This window comes from Pantherophis guttatus, chromosome 3 (assembly GCF_059756535.1).
Source record: "Pantherophis guttatus breed Tessera chromosome 3, ASM5975653v1, whole genome shotgun sequence".
NCBI classification, from domain to species: Eukaryota; Metazoa; Chordata; class Lepidosauria; order Squamata; family Colubridae; genus Pantherophis; species Pantherophis guttatus.
Window position 1 is genome coordinate 36,526,685 of NC_142065.1, and position 24,366 is coordinate 36,551,050.

Sequence of the window (24,366 nt, forward strand, 5' to 3'; positions counted from 1 at the left end):
ACTGTATGTAAAGAACACAGTATTTAATAAGACTATTTCATTCATTCTGATCTCGGATATCTTCTGCTTGTGTTCCCTTTATTTTTTTGAGCAGTATATTTAGACAAATTCCACGTCCAGGTGTAGAGACAATAAATAGAAAAGGAGAGATGACTGCCTTCATGTATGTTTTCAAAAAAAAAAGTTACTATCTTATGCAGCAGAAGTTTTATTATGTTCTGTGTTCCTATATCACTTTCATGCATTGCTAAATGAATGTAATTCTCTAAATCAGCCTTTCCAACACAACATGTTCGTTATGGGACTGTGGAAATTGAACTCCTGTTATCTATACATGGAGCCTGATTGGAAAGCCTGGGCCATTTAACAGAAACAAGAATCCTGCAATGTAATAAATCTGTTAATTTCAAACATGTTAGGTCATACTTTGTTTTTATCTCCTTTAAATATTCCAAGAAAAAACTATAGCTACCTGGAACAGCAGTGCATTTCCTTAAGGTGCATTGACAAATTTCATTGAGTTTACAATATGCAGCTACTGGTTTGCTGGCAAAGTCAAATCAGAAATAAAGAGAAGGAAAAAAATGGCTCTCCACGATAAAAGTACAATAAAGTAAGGAGCAGAAGCATGGTGGAGGATGAAGCTGACCAAACACCAATAGCTGCATATTTCTTATTTCCATCAAAAGTGCAAGTGCAGTGCAGTACATCACTTTGTGATGACATCACAAATGACACTATTCAACAACATTTTGGTGTGGCACCGATTTTAGAGAAAATTAGAGAAGGCTGGCTCTGCTGGTATGGACATGTCCTGAGAGCAGCACCTTCCACCATTGCCAAGACTGCCTTCCAACTAGAAGTTAATGGCCAGCAACCTCACAGGCGTCCAAAACGGAGATGGCAAGACACCATCAACAAAGATATGCAAGCTACGGGTCTGCACTCTGGAGACGCAACTGACCGTGCAAAGTGGCATTTGATGATCCGAAAAGGGGATTGCGGGAATACACTAGGAAGAAGATCAGCAGTGTAGGTGACAATGGCTCCATAAAGGCATATTTGGTCAATTGCCCACAACATAGACACTCAATCCAGAAGTACTACTGTTTCCTCTTAAATCAGTCACTCTTCTTTTTATATTTCTTAGGCAGTAGGAAAGATGTAAAAGGCAGTTTGTTGTAGTAGTCAAGGCACTAGCCTAGAAACCAGAGACTGTGGGTTCTAATCTTGCCTTAGGTACAAAGCCAGCTGGGTAACTTTGAGGCTACTTAATTTCTCTCAGCCCTATGAAGGAAACAATGGCAAACATTTTCAAAAATGTTGCTAAGGAAACTGCAGAGACTTGTCTAGGCAGACTTCAAGAGTCAAAACTGACTCAAAGGAATCACACATACCAAAAAAGGATATATAGTAGGTGCCTATTCCTCTGCTTGCATCCTTTCCTCTCCTTAACTATAACCAACAATTCTGATTGCTAAAGGAGAAGGGAGACACATACCGAATTAACCGTTGAGCTGGAAATGAGACACACCAGCCAACTGCATCCTCTTGAGAATGAGAGCCTGAGCAATAGCAACGGCCCCATTCCTTCTCTACTTGGAAATAGGAATGAAGAAAGATCTGCCATTATACATTCTGCTCTACCAGCTCTATTACCCACCGGGTGGCAGCATGAGGCTACCACTGAGCAGAAAAAACTGCATAGTTGTCCTATCTTTAGAGATAAATTGGCATGAATATTATTGCTCTTTTGACTAAAGGTAGGAACAGAGCTTTATTTTTGCTTTAAAAACCTTAGCCACCACAAAGGCCTGCTTGTTTTGATGTCCTAAAATGAATTCCACTTATCTTTGGAGCTAGTCCTCGACGTTACAACTGTTGCACCACCACATGATCGCAATTCAGGCTCTTGGTAACCAGCTTGTATTTGCAGTGACATGATTGCTATTTGTAACCTTTCCAGCTGGCTTCCTGTAAGGAAAGTCAACTGGAGAAGCAGAATTTGCTTAATGACTGGGTAATTTGTTTATTATCCATGCTGATTCACTTAAATGCCTGTGGTCAAAACGATTATAAAATTGGGTCTGGTCATGTGATGACTCCTTTTATGACTGCACTAACTTATGATGGAAATTCTGGTCCCGCTTGTGGTCATAAATCAAGAATTACCTATATTTGATCTGCCTTTTGCTGCTACTTACTTTTCTGGAGTGGAGGCAATCCAGCAAGGTAGTCATAAGAGATATTCAGCGTGTTGGTGGCATTGATAAACTTTCGGAGGCTATAAACGGTCCAGTGAGTTGCAATATTGTGCAGACCCACTGTTTTAGCCCACTTCCGAACATCATTCTGTGAAGAAAGAGACAATAATAGTAAACTTTCACCAAATCAGTGCAGTAGCTTTCTATGGCTATGAAATTATTTCAGTAAAGCAGGACTAAAACACAAAAAGTGTCTCTGAACTTCCAAAGTTTAATAAACCTTTAAAAAAAAGAAAAAAAAAGAAATGGAAACTCAGAATAGAATAACAGAGTTGGAAGAGACTTTGGAGGTCTTCTAGTCCAGCCCCCTGTTCAGGCAGGAAACCCTATACCATTTCAGACAAATGGTTGTCCAATCTCTTCTTAAAAACTTCCAATGTTGAAGATTCCACAACTTCTGGGAGCAAGTTGTTCCACAGATTAATTGTTCTGTCAAGAAATTTCTTCTAGGTTGCTTCTTTCCTTGATTAGTTTCCATCCATTGCTTCCTTGTTCTGCCTTCAGGTGCTTTGGAAAATAGCTTGACTCCCACTTCTTTGTGGAAGCCCTTTGTGGCAACAGACAGGAAGCAGCAGGTAAAGCTAAGTAGAATCACATCGGATACCTGTACATTTAGCACAGGGCCCCCCAAGGATGTGCGCTCTCTCCACTTCTCTTCTCTCTATATACCAATGACTGCATCTCAAACGATCCATCTGTTAAACTACTGAAGTTTGCAGATGATACAACAGTGATTGATCTCATTTGAGATGATGAATCTGCATACAGACAGGAGGTTGAACAATTAACCTCATGGTGCGACCGGAACAATTTGGAACTGAATACACACTTGGCCAATAAAGAATTCTATCATCTTTCTTTCTTTTCTTTCTTTCTTTCTTTTTCTTTTTTTCTTAGATATTGGAACATTGCTATATGTCACTCCTAGTCCTTCTTTTCATTAAACTAGACATACGCAATTCCAGCAACCATTCTTTATATGTTTTAGCCTCCAGTCCTCTAACCAGCTTTGTTGCTCTACTCTGCACTCTTTTCTAGAGTCTCAGTATCTTTTTTACATCGTGGCAACCAAAAGTGGATGCAATATTCCAATGTAGTTTTACCAAGGCATTATAAAATGTAATTAACACTTCATGTGATTTTTTTATTTTTATCCCTCTGTTAATGCAGAGGGACCCCATTGGCTTTTTTGGCAGCTGCAGCACACTGCTGGCTCACATTTAAGTGATTGTTCACTAGGTCTCCATGATCCATCTCACAATTAGTACTATACTATACCTGTGCATTTGATTTTTATTGCCTAAATGTATTTCATCTGATTACAAGTATCTGGAGAAAAAGGCCATTGGTTGAACATCAAGGACCAGACTTATGTCTGCTGCTTCTGCTTTTTATTTGAGGGGTGGGGCTATACCTGGTGCCAATCAAAATTTTCTGTGCATTCATTTCTGCCTGGGTTCAGGGAGAAAATAATGATTTAAAATAAGGCTAAAGGAGGACAGATTTTTATTAGTTGAAGACTCCATATTGGCACCTACCCATTTATCTTACAAATAAAACTACAGGACAATGTTCCCCTTCTTTTTGTGTATTCGCAATACCTGCAAGTCCTGAAATGGTGAGTCAATGTTCATAGGATGTCATAGGCACCGTAATGATGCCTTTTGTTGCATTCTGCAGGAGTGTTTCATTTTAGGTAAAGGAAATCTGCTTTCCATCCCATTGAATACAGATAACTCTTCTTCCATGTATGCTAATAAAATATTAGTTTGGCAGCTATATAACGAAAAGTCTCCTTTATCAGGCAAGTCTGGTATCTGAAGTAATAATAATCTTCTTAGGAACTGGAAATACATTTTAGTTTTGAAGCAGAAGTCTCTATATATGCCACTGCTTCACCCTCTGGTTCTAAAAACTCTTGCCATGACAAGGTTGAAGATAGATGTGTCTTAGAATTTCATTCAATTCATATTTTTAAGAGTATCAACTAGATCTGTACTTTCTAGACTAAGATGCTGATTGAATTTTTGCATTCCCAAGTTTTATGGAACTGGTTTGTTGTTGTGGCTAGGGCATCAGGCTAGAAGCTGGTAGGCCCTGAGTTCTAGTCCCATTTTAGGAACAAAGTCAGCCAGTCACTGTCCCTCAGCCCTAGAAACAGGCAATGGTAAACTACTTCTGAAAAAATCTGCACATGCAGTTGTCCATGCAGTTCTCAGGTGTAAAAACCTGACTTGAAGGCATACACACAATTTTTGTGACACGTTTTAATTAAAAGACTGCATTTTAGAGTAATAATAATGCATACTTAGCGTAATTGTTTTTTTAAGAGTTAGATAAAATAAAAATTTAACGGTACAGATGTATGACCTTTGAAGAAATGGACAGAGGCTTTTCTTTCCATAGTGGCCACAACCTGGATGGAACACCAGTTCTTTCAAAAAACAGCACTACACTGTGCTTTCCTTACCTCAGACAGTATCGGGAGAAAACTAGGCAGCAAATTGTCAATTCCATCATTATTTCTTTGTACAGATCAGCACTGACATTCTGCTTGATTTTCTGCCAAAAAGTTTTAACAAGGGGCTGCTAATTTCTAGGCTGCTTATCTCTATCCTCATGTTTACTATAAAACGGTGGACAAATCAGCATGAAAATAAAGAGAGAACTTGCATCCAAGAGAGGACATAATTTAGTTAAAACAGTTTCTTGAAAATACTCAAAATTTATGAAGCAATTTTGGGACTTCTAATAGAACAAGAACTCAACAACATGTGTTATTCTCTCTCTCTCTCTCTCTCTCTCTCTCTCTCTCTCTCTCTCTCTCTCTCTCTCTGTTTCTCTCTCTCTCTCTCTGTTTCTCTCTCGTCTCTCTCTTTCTCTCAGCAAATGTGTTGTTACACTTACCATCACAAGATCTTCATGGTGCCAAGAAGCCAGATTCATGATTAGTAGGAACAGAAAGAGAGAAATGGCTGTTGCAAGTGATCGTTTCAGGGAACACCTCATGACAACAGACACTTTGGAAAGAATGTGTTAGAAGCTAGTGAATCTGCAAGCATTCAGTTCTCACCATGTCATCTGGAAAAAAAAATAAGAAGATATTATAAACATTTCTCAATGTCCTTATACAATACAATCATGCCGGAGTCAGACACTAACGGTATTGCCAACATATCTGTACTGGAGGTAAATCAGGTCCCAAAAGTTTAACAGCAGTTGATTGTAAATTGTAACATTTATCTTTGTTAATATAAAAGGTACAATTGATAAAGAAACCAGGAAATGTAAAAATGATTCAAGTCAAATAATGAGATTTTATTGACAGCCTTGTCAGGCAGTTTAATATTACAGAAGTATCAAGAAGATGCTAACAAAAGTCCTTCAAAAATTCAAGAGCTTCTTGCATCCACAAAACAGATTATTTATCTAAGCCTGATCTTTGCCTTTTCTACTGCTAGGTTTGAAATATTGAGTTTCTAGTGATTAATTGTCATATCCTGGCAAGCTCTAAAATCTAAGGCTGCTCTGAAGAGAAAAAGCCTTGATAGGAGGTCTCAGCTTTACAAAGAAGAGTATGTCAGGAAATTTAGTCTGGCCAGGCAACATTCATAAGCATATTTTATTGAGGGACTCTTGAAAAAACAGCTCTGCTAATGAGGTTTCAAATTACCAGTCCACTCAACTCACAATTCTTTTAATCTAATCCTGTCTACTAAACTCCCTTTTTATGATGCTGCAATCCCTATTCAGGATAGAATCAGGGTGACTGGATGGAGCTGTTTACTTGCTGGATGCCCTTCCTGGATGCCTATGGGAAGTTTGCAGCAGATGTTTTTTCTTTGCCCCCTAGGAGAGAAATTGCTGCCACTATTGAGGATTGAACTCTCAACCTTCCAAGTGGGAGGCGAGCGTCTTCACCATACCCTGCTTTTCTAATACTAACTACTGGATATCATATAATGCTAGAATGGGAAGACTCAGGATTGGATAGGGGTTGAAATGCTAACACATTTCTCCACATGTTCAGTTACAATCTACTTCTGTGCTTTTCCTATCAATCAGAAAGATAATAAATGTGCATCTTTTTCTGTCTGACAATCTTTCCAAATCAGAAATTATACCTTCTCCATTACATTTGGTTTTTCAATACTTGCAGTATTACTCCTCCCACCATACTTCTTGGTTTCTGAAGTTTACATAGACATTACTTGCACATTTCCAACATCTTTGCAGTTATTATTTGTGCCCGGTTAAGCAGAGAACATGGGAAGGAAATGCAATTGTTATCTTTGGGAGCAAATGTTCTGAAATTAATTAGCTATATCAACTAAAAATTTTTAATAGTTCATCAAAGTATAAAATACAAAGAAAAAATGGAAAAGTAAGAAGACAGGAAGTTATTTTATAATAGTTATTTAATAAACTAATTATAAAAGTTTTAATTGAATTAGTTATATCGATAAAGTATAAATGTTAAGAAAATACCTGATTTTATTTATTTAGTAAGTTAATTTAGCTGAAATTGAAAAATTGAATCCACTGAAAAATTACTCAGGAGGGTAATGAAAACAACATAAAGTTTAAAAACCTAAAATATAATACACTATAAAGTATACTCCACCAGAGGCAAATTCAACAATCAGAACAATCAGAGTGGTCAGGCTCATAAATCCTCTTGACCCAATGCTTTGGGGTGGAGTGGGGATATGGTCTTCAAAACCTCACAAAAGCAAGATAAGGCTAGAGCCATATGGATCCTGGGAGAGATAATATTTTATAGGAAGTGCTGAGAAGGCACATTTCCTGGGTCCTGAAATGACTTGGCTTGAGAGATGGATCTAGCTAGATCTTCTATTGGTAGAGTTATTTGGAGATGGGCAGTTCCACAAATAACCAGACTCTTGAAGGCTTTAAAGCACCTTGAATTGTACTGGTGACCGGAACAGCTCATAAATAGAGGTATTACATGGACATGTTCAGGTATCCCCATAACCACCTGAACTGCTATATTCTGAACCAAATATAGTTTCTGAGGGTAGCCCCATATAAAGTACACTGTAGTAATACAGACGAGAAGTGACCAAGGCATGAATTATGTGTAGATTCTGTTAATCCCAGAATGGGTACAATTGGTGCATAAGATAGATTTGCTCAGAAGCCCTCTGAGCAGTGGCTGCTAGCTACTATCAAGAAAGACTTGTCGATCTAGATAAAAAATGGAGTCCCTGCAGATTTTACTCCGCTAGTCAATGCCAACTATAGGGGGTGGTGCTCTTCTCTGTTTCAAGGCCATTAAGCCAGCGTTCTCTGAAGACATTTCTACAGTCATGTCGCCAGCATGACATCTCAGAGCACTGTTACCTTCCCATAAAAGTGGTACCTGTTTATCTACTTTCATTTGCATGCTTTTGAACTGCTAGATTGGCAGGAGTTAGGGTGAGGATGGGAGTTTACCTCTTTGCGTGGCACTTGGGTCTTGAAGCTCAACTGCTGGCCTTCCAGGTGACAAGCCCAGCATCTTAACCGCTGACCCACCGTACTGCCCTAGTAGGACCCACTATACCATTAGGTCTAAATGCTAATTTCCCCTTGCTGCCTTGGAATTCTGGGAGTTGGAGTCCACACATCTTCAAGTTGCCAAGGTTGAGAGACACTGTTCCAGATCTAGGATGCTTTAATATTCCCAACCAGTCTTGCTAGATTTCAGTCTATGTCTGTTCCTTCCATCTCATCTGACACTGAGCCAGAACACTTGAGCAGTCAGGGGCTGAGATGTATAATTGGCAACTCAGGTATAGATGGGAAGAGATGTATAATTGTCAACTCCATGCTTATAGATGACATCACCCAATAGCCTCATGTAAATATTAAACAGGAGAGAGAATCAAGCCCTAAGATATCCCATACAACAATAGTCTAGGACTGGACTTTCTTCAACTGGATTTGTGATAGGCTGCATTGAGGACTGTGAAGAAATTGTGAACCCAGTCACTTGGAAGTTTGATAAACTGTTTGTTTCCAGACTTCCTGAGGTTAAATCAGTCAATGTAGTTGTGTAGCAGTTTAATTCTGATGCAAATATATTTATCAGAGGGATTTCAGTACAGTATTCCAAGCCAATGCTAATTCACTTAAACTGAACTGCTGCCAGCTTATACTGTGAGAAATCAGTGGCAAACACAACTCTCGGTTTTCAGACAAGAAGTCTAGTATTGTGGTTTTGAAAGCTATTCAAAGTGTTTCTCTGCAGTGTTACCTCAAAGTCAAGTTCTTTCAGCAGTTGTTCATCTAATTTATAGGTGGCTCAGTATATTTGTCTGTAAAAATACATGTTGAATCTAATTACATTCAGACAGATTCCATTCATTCCATCCATCCAAAACAGACTATAAAAAAACCTAAGGAGGAATCAAAAAGACCAAAATACCAAGGACTTCACCATCCAAAATAGATTTTTGTAACTGAGCTCGCAACAACAGAGGAATAATTTGTTAATGGTTTTACAGTAAAGAATTATTTTAATTTGAGTAGATTATTCACTATCCCTCTGCCAATGCAGTGAAACTCTGTTATTAGAAGAGATAAGCCAAATTTTTAATATCCTCTGAGTTAAAACCATATTCTAGTATATATTGCAATTAGTGTACTGAGTCATACATTGGCAAACAATCAAATAAATAAAGCTCTGTAATAAATTATCTTTCTTGGTTCAAGCAATGAATAAACACGCTCCTTAAAATAATTTTATCAGCAGTAATATACGTCAAGATGATTTATTTATTTATTTATTTTATTATACTTATATGCCGCCCCTCTACCAAGGGACTTGGGGCGGCTTACAGAAATTAAGACAATAAAAACAGTGAAAAAAATAACTACACATACAATCAATATAAAATCCATCCAATTAAAAAACCAATCCTCAGATCAGCAAATTTGTTGGAAAAGCCATGTCTTCAGCTATCGGCGGAAAGAGCAGAGGTCGGGGGCCATCCTGAGCTTCGTGGGTAACTCATTCCAGGGGGTCGGTGTGGCCACAGAGAACGCCTTCACCCTGGGTGCCACCAGCCGACATTGTCTGGTCGACGGCACCCGGAGGGCAGTCCTATGTGAGCGCACAGGGCGGTGGGAGGCAGGCAGAAGGTGGTCCTGTAGATACCCCGGGCCCATGCCATGCAGGGCTTTATAGGTAAGTACCAGCACCTTGAAGCGAATCCGAAGGAACACTCATAAAGAGCTTTGAAGTACAGCTAGAAATTGTAAGATATTGACTGCTTGTTGATGATTGATCCTATGAACATTTTCTGGGTATTATGGGTCTACTATCATTCCAGTGCCGAAGAAGCCCACCGTCAAGGAACTGAATGACTACAGACCAGTTCCTCTAACATCTGTAGTTATGAAAACCTTTGAAAAGCTAGTACTGTCTCACTTGAAAACCATACCGAGCAAATAGATCAACAGATGATGCTGTTAATATGGCTCTGCACTACATCCTACACCACCTTGAATCTCCAAAAACCTACGCAAGGTCCTCTTTGTAGACTTTAGTTCAGCATTCAACACCATCATTCCAGACATTCTTCTAACTAAGCTAAACCAGCTAGCAGTACCTGAACACACTTGTAAGTGGATCATAAGCTTCCTAACAGACATGAAGCAGCAGGTGAAGCTAAGCAGAATCACATCAGATACCTGTACAATTAGCACAGGGGCCCCACAAGGATGTGTGCTCTCTCCACTTTTCTCTCTATATACCAATGACTGCATCTCAAACGATCCATCTGTTAAACCACTGAAGTTCGCAGATGACACAACAGTAATTGGTCTCATTCGAGACGGGAGGTTGAACAACTAGCCTCGTGGTGCAACCAGAACAATCTGGAACTGAACACACTCAAAACTGTAAAAATGGTAGTGGTCTTTAGGAGAAACCCTCCTACCACTTCTTACAATACTACCACCTCTTACAATACTAGACAAGACAGTATCAACAGTAGAGACCTTCAAATTTCTAGGTTCTACCATATCTCAAGACCTAAAATGGACACCTAACATCAAAAACACAACAAAGAATGTTCTTTCTGCGCCAACTCAGGAAGCTCAAACTGCCCAAGGAGCTGCTGATACAGTTCTACAGAGGAATTATTGAGTCTGTCATCTGCACCTCTATAATTGTCTGGTTTGGTTCTGCAACCCAACAAGACAGACACAGACTTTAGAGGATAATTAGAACTGCAGAAAAAACAATTATTACCAACCTGCCTTCCATTGAGGTCCTGTATACTGCACGAGTCAAAAAGAGGGCTTTGAACATATTTATAGACCCCTCGCATCCTGGACATAAACTGTTTCAACTCCTTCCCTCAAAATGATGCTATAGAGCACTGCACACCAGAACAACTAGACACAAGAACAGTTTTTTCCCGAACTCCATCACTCTGCTAAACAAATAATTCCCTCAACACTGTCAAACTAGTTATTAAGTCTGCATTACTATTAATCTTCTCATCGTTCCTATCACCCATCTCCTACCACTTATGACTGTATGACTGTAACCTTGTTGCTGGTATCCTTACGATTTATATTGACTGTTTCTTAATATGATTTGATTGCTTATTTGTTCCCTATGACTATCATTAAGTGTTGTACCTTATTATTCTTGACGAATATATCTTTTCTTTTATGTACACTGAGAGCATATGCACCAAAGACAAATTCCTTATGTGTCCAATCATACTTGGCCAATAATGAATTATATTCTATTCTATTAGAAGGTAGTTGTGTGCATTTCATTCAATATGAAGAAAATTCAAGTGAAAAAAATTAAAAACAATAGCCCGAATTTCGATTGTTCTCTATGGATGGCATTCTAAGTTATGGGAAATATTAACTATAGTATTGATAAGATCTATTTTTATCTTTAGATTTTGAGTGAAATTCAATTATGGATTACTTCATGAACACAGCAATGTATGACAGATTTCATACAGCTATGGCAGTAAATCTTTCTTACTCCAGAAACTATCCCTACGTTCAATAGCTTGGTATATATTGAAAAGTATCTGAAAGATTCAACTAGTGCAAAGTGCAGCTGTGTGAGCTCTTTTGGGTACCAAAAAAGGGCAAATGTAACACCTTTGCACTGTGAACTGCACCAGTTTGCTTCCGGGTCCAGTTTAAGCTGGTAGTTATGACTTATAAAGCCCTACATCGCATGGGCCAGGCTACCTACAGAACCGGCTTTGCCACATCACATTGGCCCAGCCCACCCAGTCAGGCAGGCAAGATATATTGCAGACCCCATCAATTAAAGAATTCTGGCTGGTGGGGTCTAGGAAGAAAGCTTTCTCTGCCTATGCCCTATGGAATATTATTCTCCTGGAGGTGAGGTGGGCCCCCGTTCTCTTGGTCCTCTGAAAAAGGGCCTTCCGTGGGAAGTCCAAAGGAGCACACAATGGAGTTGGTCCAATTCTCAGACACTGCCTGGACAAGTCCCTGAAGTATTTTTTAGAGTTGGCTTGGCATTGCCTCCTTCCAAGAGCTGAGAGAAAAAGACGAGCCCAAGGTCATCCAGCTGGCTTTGTGCCTAAGGCCAGATTAGAACTCATGGTCTCCTTGTTTCTAGCCTGATGCTATAGACTTCTGCTATTGACCAAATTTCTGGAATATGGGGATAAGAGATAGAGGGAGGAATATAAACAGTTATCAACAGCAAATTCTGATTAGAAAGTTGAGATGGAAGCAAGGCTCAGATTCTTACGGAGAATCTTGATGTTAAGGCTGAGACATGGATACTTAATCCTGCACAGTGTCTTCCTTGACCCATTCTGGATACTGCTGGAAGTTTCAGGAATATTTAGCTCTCAATATGCAAGTTATTGACTCACCATGTTTTCTGGAACAGAAGGATATCAAATTGGATAACACAGGACAAAAATGCAAAATTCCTTTTCCAACTGGCATGTCCCAAAGGTGCTTTTTCAAAGGCAACTGGACTGTACCTTTGAAAAAGCACCTTTGTAACAACCATGATCTGGATGACTGAGAATCTCCATAGACATTTCCCTAATGGCAATATTCCCAGAAAGCAGTGACAAAGATTTGTAGGAGCCTGCTAGCCAAGGAGATTCAGGATCAGTCACTGTTGAATCCATGAGGGGAATTTTTTTCCATTCAGGTTAGTGGGCAATTAGAAAAGCTAAATTGAACTGGTGGTATAGTACTTTTTTTTTTTCAAGTTAGAGATATGGAAGCAAAAGAGGTATTTTTGGAATTCCATGTCAGATATTAAGAGTGTTAAGAATTTCTACAGAGGTTATAGCAAATATAAAAAATCTCTGAACTTCATTTGGACTGTATATACTGGTAGTTCCAGTCTCTGAAGCAAGAGAGAGAAATCCAGTCTGTCCGCTTCTCTAGGAAGGTTTGATTATATAAAACATTATTAAGGAGGAGCTGCTCATGAAGTGTATTCAATGCCATTTTTCTTCCTCCTCTTTGCTGCTTTTTACTTCCCTGTCTACACTATATCTCTGGAATTCTTTGAACAAAGGGTAAAGTTAAGGCAGGAATCTCTAATTCTCACACCAAATTAAGCCATTTTGTAAAGGATGCACAGTAGAAACCCTCAAAGAAAAGGAAATGAGCAATCACGATTGCTGACTCACAAAGGTAGAAAGAAGAGACCCGGGATTTAAACTTTTACTTCTATAGAAGGAAGGATTCTGAATAGCTATTAGGGACAGATCTGTATGCATTGACTTCTTAATTTTCTGCAATAAATATACTATGCTAAATTTATTGGGCCAGTTTGGGAAGAGATTAATTGTGATAATCTGATATGAAGCCCTGAGAGTGGTCATCCATCAGAGTATTAGCCACATTTCAACTCTTCTCTTTTAACCCAGGCAAAGTCAGGACATTCTGTTGCTTGTTAGTATCAAGAAAACTGGGTTAGACACTAACCTGCATTATAGGGTTTAAGTCTGAGGCTCCTTAATCTAAAGAACCTTCAAACAACAATCCCCATAAATTGGGAGCAATAGCATGCTGCTGGACCTCAAATGGTCAAGATTTCAACCTCAGATTCTTATTTAGAAGGAATTTCTTGAGGAGAAGGAAGCTGAATTCAGATGACATTTATATTGATAAGTAGTCTGCAAGCTTACTGGAAAGAATTATCTCCTTCCAATCTAGTGGCCTTAGTGGATATGGCTCAAAGAAGTGGCATCTGATTGATTCAGCTATTTACTACTAATACTTTGAGAAATTATTTTAAATTAGTATATTACTTCTACTGTTTGACTGATTTTTATCATATATTAAAAGAACAACATTACCATCAGCTACAATCACCAAAAGTCTCATCACTCACCCACTGCCTTAGGCTGTTTCAAACCCTGTTGTATTTCTAAGGTTAAATGCATTAATGGTTGGACATCTTCCTATAATCATAATTAAATCTTCGTATTTTCCAACACCTTTTGCCAAAAGCAACATTAAATTGTTGAGAAAAATAATGCAATCATAAGAAAAACCTCCATATACCTAATAGAGTAATATCCTTATTATACCAACTCAACATCATGTATTGCTTTGCTTACCATCTTGCCAAATGCTATATGGATTTGAACATCAGCAGTTTTTTCATCCTTCCTACTGCCAGCCCATTAAATAAAAATAGGCAACAAAACATCTCTTTAATAGTTTCATGCAGACACTGGAGAGAGACAAAACACTTCCATTAATCAGCCCAGGCAGCCTGTTGGAGAAGGATACCATAATGCAGGGAAATGGAAAGACACTGACGGTTCTAAGGAGCAACCGAATCTCATCCACTCTGCCTGTTTCCTGATACAACCTTTCTCAGAGGCTGGCCAAGGTAGCAACTGTTGAAAACCAGGCCTTCAGTCAGATTGAAGTAGATTCTTAAAATAGGAATGGGAGTGACTCTTACTTGGTGGAATTAGATTATACTAAATGCACATGTTCAGGTTTATGCTTTGATTAAAAAAAACAGAAGGAATAATACATAGAGATTTGCTAAGGCTGAACAAAAACTCTTTCCTCCTGTATATGTTTTAGGCTACATTCATAGGCGGTTGAAAAATTGATCCCTTTAGATTTGTTCTGCAGCTTTTTCAAGCAGCTGTTTCAAAAGAACAACTCAGCTCTTGCAATGTTAACTGCTACTTGAGAAGTCCCACAAGACAACTCTTTATTATAGTCCAACATCTTTCATGCCTCATTGCGTAAATAAGACATATTTAAAATTTAACAGAAATATAATAAAAATATCCCATTTACAAATGAGGCAGAGGTTCCACTAGAATGTTCTAATGAATTCTAAAAACACCATAAGTTTCTGTGTTGGAAATAGTGTAATGCTGATATATGTTGAGGTTCTCCCCGAGACCTGAATGGCCTCCACACTGATGGTATTTTCAGAGGGTCTCAAAGCCCAGGCCTTGGATGAGGGTGACTGAAGCTCTCTTCTGGGTAGTGTGGGTTTTGTTTTGGTTGCTTGGTTTTATTTCTTGTTTTTATTATTATACTTTTATTGTTTTTTGTTTATGCTTTTTATTTGTGAACTGCTCAGAACTGCTGGGAGACAAGTGCTGTAAAAATATAATAATAAAATAAATAACAATGCCTTATGTAAACGTTTATGGAAGAAAAAATGGATGCATCCAATAGTTCTGACTGTTGTCAATCTTCAAGGAAAGCGACATAATATTATATTGTTGAATAGCCCACGAGAGCAGAGATCCACCAACCTTTAGGACGTCAGGGGCCACTAAATTCATAATTTTAAATCCTGCGGACCACTAACATGAATTTTTTAAAAATATAAATAGTATTTAGTGCAATATAAAAAATGCAAATAATTTTTCTGTTGACCACCAAAATTTTCTCACGGACCACCAGTTGGTGACCACTGCACTAGAGCGCAAAGAGCAGATAGAAATATATGGGCTTAGAGATTACTGTCAAATATTCACACAGTAGCTGGCTGTTGTAGTTACGCATCTGGCTAGAACTAATGGGTAAAATTATAATTTCCATCAGTATTTGAACATGAAAAACTTTACTCTTCTATCAACTCTCAGTATTTCTGACTACAGCATAAGGCATATGTCTTGTTGGCTGAAACAGAGCACTCAGATATAGACACAAACTTGGATTTAAGTCTAATTGAGCTCCACCCAGCAATTTGGCCATAAAGGGCTTCAGGGCCACTGCGTCCTTGTCTATAAAAACAATCTCAGGAAAAATGTCTTAAGTCTTCAGGTAATGAAATTCAGCAGCCACTCAGCACCTATTTTTATTTACAGCAACTACGGTAGTCTGTTCATTAACACTATTGCTTGTATATCCCTAGCTGGTCAGTGAAGATCATAATCTTCAACTTTAATTATTTAATTACAGGCTAAGCTCTGAAAGCAATATTGAATCTTCAGGCTCTCCTAAAGCCAAATACGGAATATGATAGTATCACTAGGTTAAAAATCTAAGTTAAAAAGATTTCTAGTGGGGTTAAAAAGTTGACCATTGGCATTAAACTGCAGGAGACAACCAGGCTGAGCCCAAGGGAGGGGTCAAATGCATCATCAGTTTCCAGCTCCTTTGCATCCACAAGAGATCTAAGTCCAGCCCACCTTGAATTTTATTTATTCTAATCTATCGCAAATTTGCTTTGACTTTTGGTAGTTCAAATTCTTGTAAAGAGCATTAGCATGCAATAAACCTATATTTATTTGAACGTCCTGATTTCCTGTACTTGACATTAACTTTAACTTCAACATTTTATTTTTGTATAATTTCGTCAATTGTGGAGTTCTTATGTTTATCGCACAATTTATTGTACTGATGCAAATAAAGTCTGCTTATGCTCCAATCATTTAAAAATTAAACTGTTTTAACAATAAAGGGGAATAGCAGTGCCAGAATGGTTTTCCCCACATTAACATTAAATTTAAGCATTTCAGCTAAATAAGATTGCTATTGGAAATTTTAAGCCCTTTCATTTGGTTGATTTCTCAATTTTGGCAATACATACAGAAAGTCAAGTTGGATTGGGAGTCGGCTACTAGATTGGGTAGAGGCTGTTATTGAGGACAAGCATATAAAATTTGGAAAAGAGCTCCCAGAGTTCTATTGGAATATGACATGCAGTTTTGGGTCCACTGCTCAATACAAGTCAGAATTTGGCTATATCATTATCTCTGGAGGTATAACTAGCTGTCCCTATATACCCAGCCTCTTTTTATCTTTTAAAAAGGATTTTGTACTTCTATTAATTTCCAGACACAGTCCAATGGTCCTATCAGAGGGTCTGGCTTTATATATATCATAAAAATTCCTACGGAAGTTGTCCCCCTGCTCAAATCAACTTGCAGATTAATGCATTTAACTGCTTCCTTGAGATCAATTTTTGGTAAGCTCTGAATAAGCTTCTCAAAATGAGCCGCAACAGAAATATTGATGTCACTATCAGGACGGAGTTCTATCCCTAAGCACTTAATCAGACTCACTAAACTACATGAGTCAACATTCATGTATCACATTTTTTATTAAGTTATAAGGTATTGTAAAATACAAAATACAAAAGCAAATAAGAGGACGAGGGGGAAGGAAAAAGGAGGAAAAGTGAGGAAGGATAAGGAAAGAAAAAGAAGCATTGACTTCGTACTCTCTCTGTTACAGTAGAATAAGGCATTAACAAGGTATCACAACTTTTTGTTTTTCCATAATAGTCTGATGAGTCAACATTCAAAGTCAACAGCAGATCCTGGTAACAAGTAATTTCCCTGAATGGACTCCTTTAACAGGTCCACTGAAAAGCTATAAATCAAGGCAGTTGGACATCTCTGCCAAGTAACAGCTGCTTGCTCTTGCAATCTTTAGAGATGTGAATAAGCATGTGTCAAAAAAGTAACTTTGACGATCTAAGCTCCCAGATGAAAGCTTAAACAATTAGTGATAAACAAATACTCTACCCCCATAGCAGACATTTTTTTAAAATCTGAGAGAGAGCTAACTATATTTAGAAACGGGTCGTATATTTTGGAGCTTTTCCGAGGTTTTGGAAAAATAGTAGAGCCGGGAAACCTAAAACAGGTCGAAGGATGACTTACTTGGAGAAACTGCAACTGAATTTTGTTAACTTCTCCCAGCTCAAACCGGAGCGCCACATCCGTTGCTCGGGCTTCGTGCAATGAGCAATCCGAAAAGAGGCGGTTTCCGCAACACCCTTTCGGGGGAACTTCCCAGCAACTCCTCCACCCCAAAAATCCGTTGCTCCCGACAGAAGTAAAGCGCCTCTCCGGTCTTTTGTCTAAGCAGCCCAACCCCGACGCAAACTGACCTTTGTCCGAGAAACGCAGACCTCGCCTTAACGCTCCTTCCTTTAATTGGATGCCATTTCGACAACAGACACGTGCCCAGAGCCTGCAAGAGAAAATAGCGAAAAGGCCCGCGAGATTTATATGCACTTCGGGGGGCAGAACAAGAGAGCGGCCTACCCTGCCGCGCGGTCAGCAACTGTGGTGGGCTAAGCTCGGGATCGAAACGGGCGTCTCCTTCGAGCCCAGCCTTACTTTCCTAGTGAGCCGTCATGCCCACGCCGAGCAGATGTCGCCGGCTCCTCAGCCGCGACGCAGCAGTTCTTTCTCCGCCGGTCGGTGGGGCTCTTTCTCTCTCTCTCTCTCTCTCGGTCTTTCTTTCTCGGTCTCTCTCCTTAAACTCCAGCCTCCGAGGAGGCGTCTCTCTGAGGGAAACGCCGAGCTTCGCCTTGCGAGCCTTTGACTCCCGCCTTCCTCGTTCACTTCGTCCTCGGCGAGAGACCGGCTTCCATTTCGCCTTGTCCGTTTCCCGCGACGCGCAGCCCACCAGTGGGGCTATAAGCCACTTAGGGAGCGTTTGACGGGAAACGTTCCCGTTGGCCAAACCTCCGCGTGCAGCCTTGCCCGGCCGCCTGACGACGAAGAAAAAGCTCGAGCGAAACGCGGAAACCAGTTTCGAGGCTCTCCCGGGTTCCGCCGCTGCTGCTTGCTTTGATTGGGGCATCCCCGCAATTCGTTGAGCACCGCCCGCCTCTGGGCCCACCTCGCTCCGGCATGTCTGGGCGCCGCGGCTCACTCTTGTTTCTTCGCCAACTTTAGAGCAGCTTTTCCAACAGGCTTCCAGCGCGGTTATTCAGCCCCACTGATGGCTGTTTCTCCACTTTCCACGAATGTGTGGGGAGGGCTATTTCTTGCTAAGGAACCTTCTGACCATTCTCGCCGCCCTGCGCACTTGCGACACTGAACTCCCAGCAAGTTGTGTTTCCTCCCACAGCTCTTCCTTCATTTCTTTCCCCCCAGCTCTCGCATTTGCTCCCACAGGGTTGAAATCAGGGGGACTTAAGGGAAAAGCTTCCTGGGGAACTGTGGAATATGAAAGCCTCCCACCCAGAAGGTCCCCCCCCCCCCGCCGCCGCCTTTTTATTCAGCATCTCAATCCGGTCTGCAATTTTTGAGATTTCCTATTTGGTAGTTCCCATTCCTTGACTAACTGGCAAATTGGGCACCCTTGTCCTGATTCCCCTCCCCCCCCCAAATCTGTTTACTTATGTGCACTTGTCTTTAAACCTTTGAGTGATAAAATAGAATAGCTTTCAAATCATATTTGAGTCATTCAAAATACTTCTAGAATTAAGATAAAATTATCTACCTTTGGTTTCTAATGGACATTAACAAGCTTATAGAAAAAGAAATCTATTTTGATTGAACTTACCCTGATAATTAATCTTGAAAGAACTTTATATAAGACACTGGCTACTTTATCTTATATACCAACCAAAAAGACCACATGGGAAAAAGTAATGATGCATTTGGAATAGAGTTCTCTGAGCTACTAAGCCCAAAGAGGTAAATTATAATGTGTGATCTAGAGGACACAATTAAACAGTGGAACGACTTGCTTCCAGAAGTTGTGGCTCTAATACTGGAGGTTTTTAGGAAGAGACTGGGCAACCATTTGTCTGAAATGTTATAGGATTTTCTGGAAGACGTTCAAGATCCTTTCCAACTCTGTTATTCTATTCTATTACAAAATAAACATTACTGAAACCCTGTGGATTAGAAAAAAATAAGTAGGACATTGTTATCTCTGAACAGATTAATTCTGTAGAAAGAATTCTGGGACAGTGCATTATGTCAAAGAAGGCATATATTCTTTAGAATGTATTGAAAAGGCTAGCTATTTGTCCATCTAACTTCAGGGATCATACCTGCCAAGTGCCCCTTATGATACTACAAATGCAGTGGGACAACTGTTTTAAAGTTCTTTAGGAGAAACAGATTTAGAGACAACTAATTTTTAAAGCCATACAGATTAATGTAATGAACATTGCTCCCTATTTAAAATATCCTTTCCCAACAAGACCCTTTTCGTGTTTGGAATGGATTGGGAGTTCTAGGAGTTGTAGTTCTAAAATATCTGGAGAAATCCAGAGTGGGGAAAACAACTTTGCAGCAATCAGGAAAACACATTCGTAAAGTGATACAGGGCTTGGCAAAAGCAAGATAACTGATTATTAGCAATATTACTAAGTACCAGCCTCTGATGTTTGCACAAGTTCATGACATTTCAAATGCCACTGGGTGGTATGACAGGAAAAGAAAGATTTGCATAATTTATCTCAGTGACAAAATGTCATCGTTTGAATGCCTCTTTCCTGCTATAACAATCCAGCTAGCAAGAATGGTCCCCTTTAACAATGGAATAAAAACTATAAATTGAATGACAATTTAATAATAATAGAAGACAATATATGTAGCTCAGAATTGAACAGTTAACTCCTTGGTGTTCTCTGAGTGAGCAAATCCCATTCACTAAAACTGATGTTACATGGAGACCCCCCAAACTCCACAACTGTTTTTATAAATAGGTTTGAGAGTTTTGTTTGGTAGGCGCACTAAAGCTGGAGTACAAAGTAACTAATGTTGCATTTTATTGCATATTAAGTTGCATAGCTAAAAAGTTCTTATGTCAGTTGACACCATCAATCTAAAGTGACATTCCTACCTTTGTTGTACAGTAATGGAGGTGTCTACATGATTGGATGCATTGTTAATATATGCCATGAGCTCTGCTCTTTTTTTATATGCATATGATATCACAATACATGTACACAGGGGTAAAGCTTGTATTGTGACACTGCTGTTACCCTCCCTTTTGTAATTTTTTCAATAATAAAAAGAAAGCTAAAGAAAAGCTCTTATTTCCAAGATTATGTTTGACATGGCAGCTATTAATGTAAGAGCTGATGTACCTTCTTTGATCTGCCAAGAAAAATTGTTCAGAGAAACATCATATTCTGCTTTTGGGACACTACTATTGTAATTCTTGGTTAGATTTTATATGTAGAATATATCTGAAGTATCACTGTATACATCAGAGTATGTGTTCTTTTGTGATACAATAAATGTCTCTGAAGTTTGAATAGCACACCTTTAAAGTAGATTTTCAAGAAATAGAAGGGACAGGGCACAACTAAATGTAACTTAAATTGAATCATAGAATCCTAGGATTGGAAGGGACCTTGGAGGTCTGCTGGTCTAACCTCCTGCCTATGGCAGGAGCCTTTATATCATCCCAGACAAATGGTGGTCCAATATTTTCTTGGAAACTTCAGTGATGGTGCACCCACAACTCCAGGAGCTAAGCTATTATAATATAAATTGAATTTATATTATAGTAAATTCTGCTTTTAGAGTGATTCATCTGAGTTATTTAGAAACAAGATAGAAAATCGAGAGCAAAATTCATATGAAATAATTAAAAAGCACACACAAAACATGGCCATTAAGCATAATTTACAAATATCAGTGATTGGCAGTCTGCTGTAGCCTCTTGCCATTTTATCCATTTTCACATGATGTACTGTAGTTGCTAGGATAATTCAAAGAGGCTATTTATGTGAAACTACACAATGAAATGGATGAGATTATTAAGTAGCTCCAGAAAAGGCGTCATACTAGAATAAAAAGCCCCAAAGTATTATAGATGTTTTACCTACTCAATTACCCCTAGTATCGTGTTTTGTAAACTAGCCTGATTTTCAAAAACTTTAAACATGTTTTTTCCCACCTCATCAGAAGAAGTCTTGAAAGTCTCACATTGGATTATATAACAACGATGCCCTTGAAGTGATGTCCCGGTGCCTGGAGGCCGTGCGGGTCTGGATGGGGAGGAACAGGCTTCGACTCAACCCTTCCAAGACCGAGTGGCTGTGGATGCCGGCGTCCCGATATAGCCAGCTGGTGCCATCTCTGGCTATTGGGGGCGAGTCATTGGCCCCCACGGAGAGGGCTCGCAACTTGGGTGTCCTCCTGGATGCACGGCTGTCTTTAGAAGAGCATATGACGGCCGTGGCCAGGGGGGCTTTCTATCAGGTTCGCCTGATACGCCAGTTGCGTCCCTTTCTGGATCGGGACTCCCTATGCACGGTCACTCATGCCCTCGTCACCTCTCGCCTGGACTACTGCAATGCTCTCTACATGGGGCTCCCCTTGAGGAGCACTCGGAAGCTCCAGCTGGTCCAGAATGCGGCCGCGCGGGTAATTATGGGGGCGACATGGCGCTCCCATGTGACACCTTGCCTACGTGAGCTGCACTGGCTTCCGGTGGTCTTCCGGGTGCGCTTCAAGGTATTGGTTCTCACCTTTAAAGTGCTCCATGGCTTAGGGCCCGGTTATTTATGAGACTACCTTCTGCCACCGATAACCTCCCACCGGCCAACTCGGTCCCACAGAGAGGGCCTCCTTAGGGTGCCGTCGGTCAAGCAATGTTGACTGACGACCCCCAGGGGGAGAGCCTTCTCTGTGGGGGCACCCGCCCTCTGGAACAAGCTACCCCCAGGAATACAACTAATCCCGGACCTCCGGACCTTCTGTCGAGCTTTGAAGACCTTCCTATTTCAGCAAGCTGGGCTGGCTTAAAATTTTAATGGGTTATTTTAAGGGAAATGGGTTTTAATTTTTGGGAAGCCAATTTGATTTAATTCTGCTTTTAAATTATTTTAAATTTTATATTGTATGTATTTTAATTTTGGCTGTTCACCGCCCTGAGTCCTTCGGGAGAAGTGTGGTATACAAATTTATTAAATAAATAAATAAATAAATAAATAAATAAATAAATAAATAAATAAATAAATAAATAAATAAATAAATAAATAAATAAATAAATAAATAAATAAATAAATAAATAAATAAATAAATAAATAAATAAATAAACCCAATGCCATACTTGTGAATAGGCTTAGATTTATGGTGCTAACAGCCAAATGCCTCTGTTTGCATAACACACTTAATTTGGTCAGATGATCTTACTACTGGAATTTGCACAAAATACTAAGCTTACTTAGTGTTAATATTGGTTCTATTTTTTCTGCCCAAAATCTCATTAGCTTGATTCCTTATATATTGAGCAACCTAGATATGGATTAATTCAATAAACTGGTTAAACACAAGTCATTGCATACCATAGTGCTCCAGGGCATAACCCCGTCCCATATCCACCCCACACACTACCAGACAAGAAGGTTGTCTTACGATTTTTGGCTCAAAACAACAAGGACTTTTCTACCGGGTTACCAACATTCAAATTCAATTTGAGAAAGATTTTACATATTAACAGATTGTGCATATAATGTAAATTATAAGAGCCGTGGTGGCACAGTGGTTAGAATGCAGTACTGCAGGCTACTTCTGCTGATTGCTGGTTGCCAGCAGTTGGGCAGTTCAATTCTCACCGGCTCAAAGTTGACTCAGCCTTCCCTCCTTCCAAGGTCGGTAAAATGAGGACCCAGATTGTTGGGAACAATATGCTGACTCTGTAAACTGCTTTGAGAGGGCTGTAAAGCACTTATGAAGCAGTATATAAGTCCAAATGCTGTTGCTATAATGTAGCTTATTTTTCTCATGGTTATATTCAGATCTGTCCCAAGAACAACCCGAATCTTGAAAATAAGTTTCTTGCTTATGAATGTGGGAATTATAAACATATATTTGAAATATATTTGAAAAACATAAAATATTCAACAGTATTCTTTTCTTCATCACCAATCAAGATATAAGAACTGCTGCTACTTATGGTAGCAGCAGCATCTGAGAATTGATATGACCAGGACTATTACCCCATTTTTCTGTGACACAATATTATAAAGAATAAAATTCAAACTGTTGATACACAAGAAGGTAGTTATTACAAAAATCCAAGCCTCCACATATGTCATTGCTTCTTTGTCTACTCTGGAAAGTGGGTTTATAAGATGCAGGGCAACAGCTACTATCATGTTGCTTGCAGTTTCAAAATGTCTCAGTTCTACCATATGACTGCAGAAATAGGAAACTGCAAAATCCAGGGACAGTGCCTTTGTTCCCCTGGGCCTTAATTAATTAAGCTCTCCCAGTAATTGGAAAAGCAGATACAAGGTGAAGACAACCCACAGATTCCTTAAACCCTGCAGCATTAACTTTCTCCTTGTATATGCCTACTACATGAAGTATTTTCCACATTAAAACTTATATAGTTACATGTAAACAGGTAATCCGAATCGTTTTATTATTTAATGACTTCATTATAACTACACTTGGGGCGATGAATGTAATGCTGTACTTTATATTGATATTATTTACAATAATTAATTTTTGATCATCTTGGCCAGAGAAAAGAGCCGTAAAGAAGAAACTCAGCTCATGATCTTAAACACTTTCATACCAACTTAATTTATTTTCTTTAGAATCAGGCTTGAAGTTGTTACATCCCTGGCTTTGGCAGAAAGTAAACTTTTCAAGGTGTGGAGCTTCTTTTCCCCCATTGTGGCTCCTTCTCCACAGGAGGAGAACCTTTCCCACCTTAGTGTCTTTTGGGAGTAATGGCCATGCTAGCTGGGAGTGATTGCCAAAATCTCAATATACCTGGAGTACTCCCAGGTTAGAGGCATGGTTGACAAGCCCTAGTCCTCAACATAGCCCTCCAGATAAAAGTTTGAGTCCCAAGTTATTTGTTCCTCTCGCCATATCATTTCTAGTTCTGCAGTAGCTCCCTT

The 24,366-nt window shown here is 39.4% G+C and overlaps 2 protein-coding genes across 5 annotated transcripts in view; one reads left to right on the forward strand and one right to left on the reverse strand.

The window, feature by feature from the left end:
* LOC117663739 (tetraspanin-18-like) overlaps positions 1-5,558 on the forward strand; it is a 26,892-nt gene extending 21,334 nt beyond the window's left edge. For 2 of the 4 annotated variants that reach the window (XM_087889282.1, XM_034414159.3), the window contains one exon: positions 5,181-5,558. In XM_087889282.1, the coding sequence (XP_087745408.1) occupies positions 5,181-5,216 (36 nt within the window). In that variant the 3' untranslated portion in view covers positions 5,217-5,558. Of the gene's footprint in view, positions 1-5,150 lie in introns of all 4 variants that reach the window. The other 2 variants (XM_034414160.3, XM_034414157.3) reach the window with 2 other exon arrangements.
* The window catches only part of LOC117663738 (alpha-1,6-mannosyl-glycoprotein 4-beta-N-acetylglucosaminyltransferase-like), a 19,647-nt gene extending 1,927 nt beyond the window's left edge, over positions 1-17,720 (reverse strand). The window contains exons 1-3 of the mRNA XM_034414156.3: positions 17,638-17,720; positions 5,172-5,345; positions 2,205-2,352 (exon numbers count right to left, since the gene is read on the reverse strand). Coding sequence (XP_034270047.1) covers positions 2,205-2,352; positions 5,172-5,273 — 250 coding nt within the window. The 5' untranslated portion in view covers positions 5,274-5,345; positions 17,638-17,720. The remainder of the gene's footprint in view (positions 1-2,204; positions 2,353-5,171; positions 5,346-17,637) is intronic.
* Between the last annotated feature and the right edge of the window lie 6,646 nt (positions 17,721-24,366).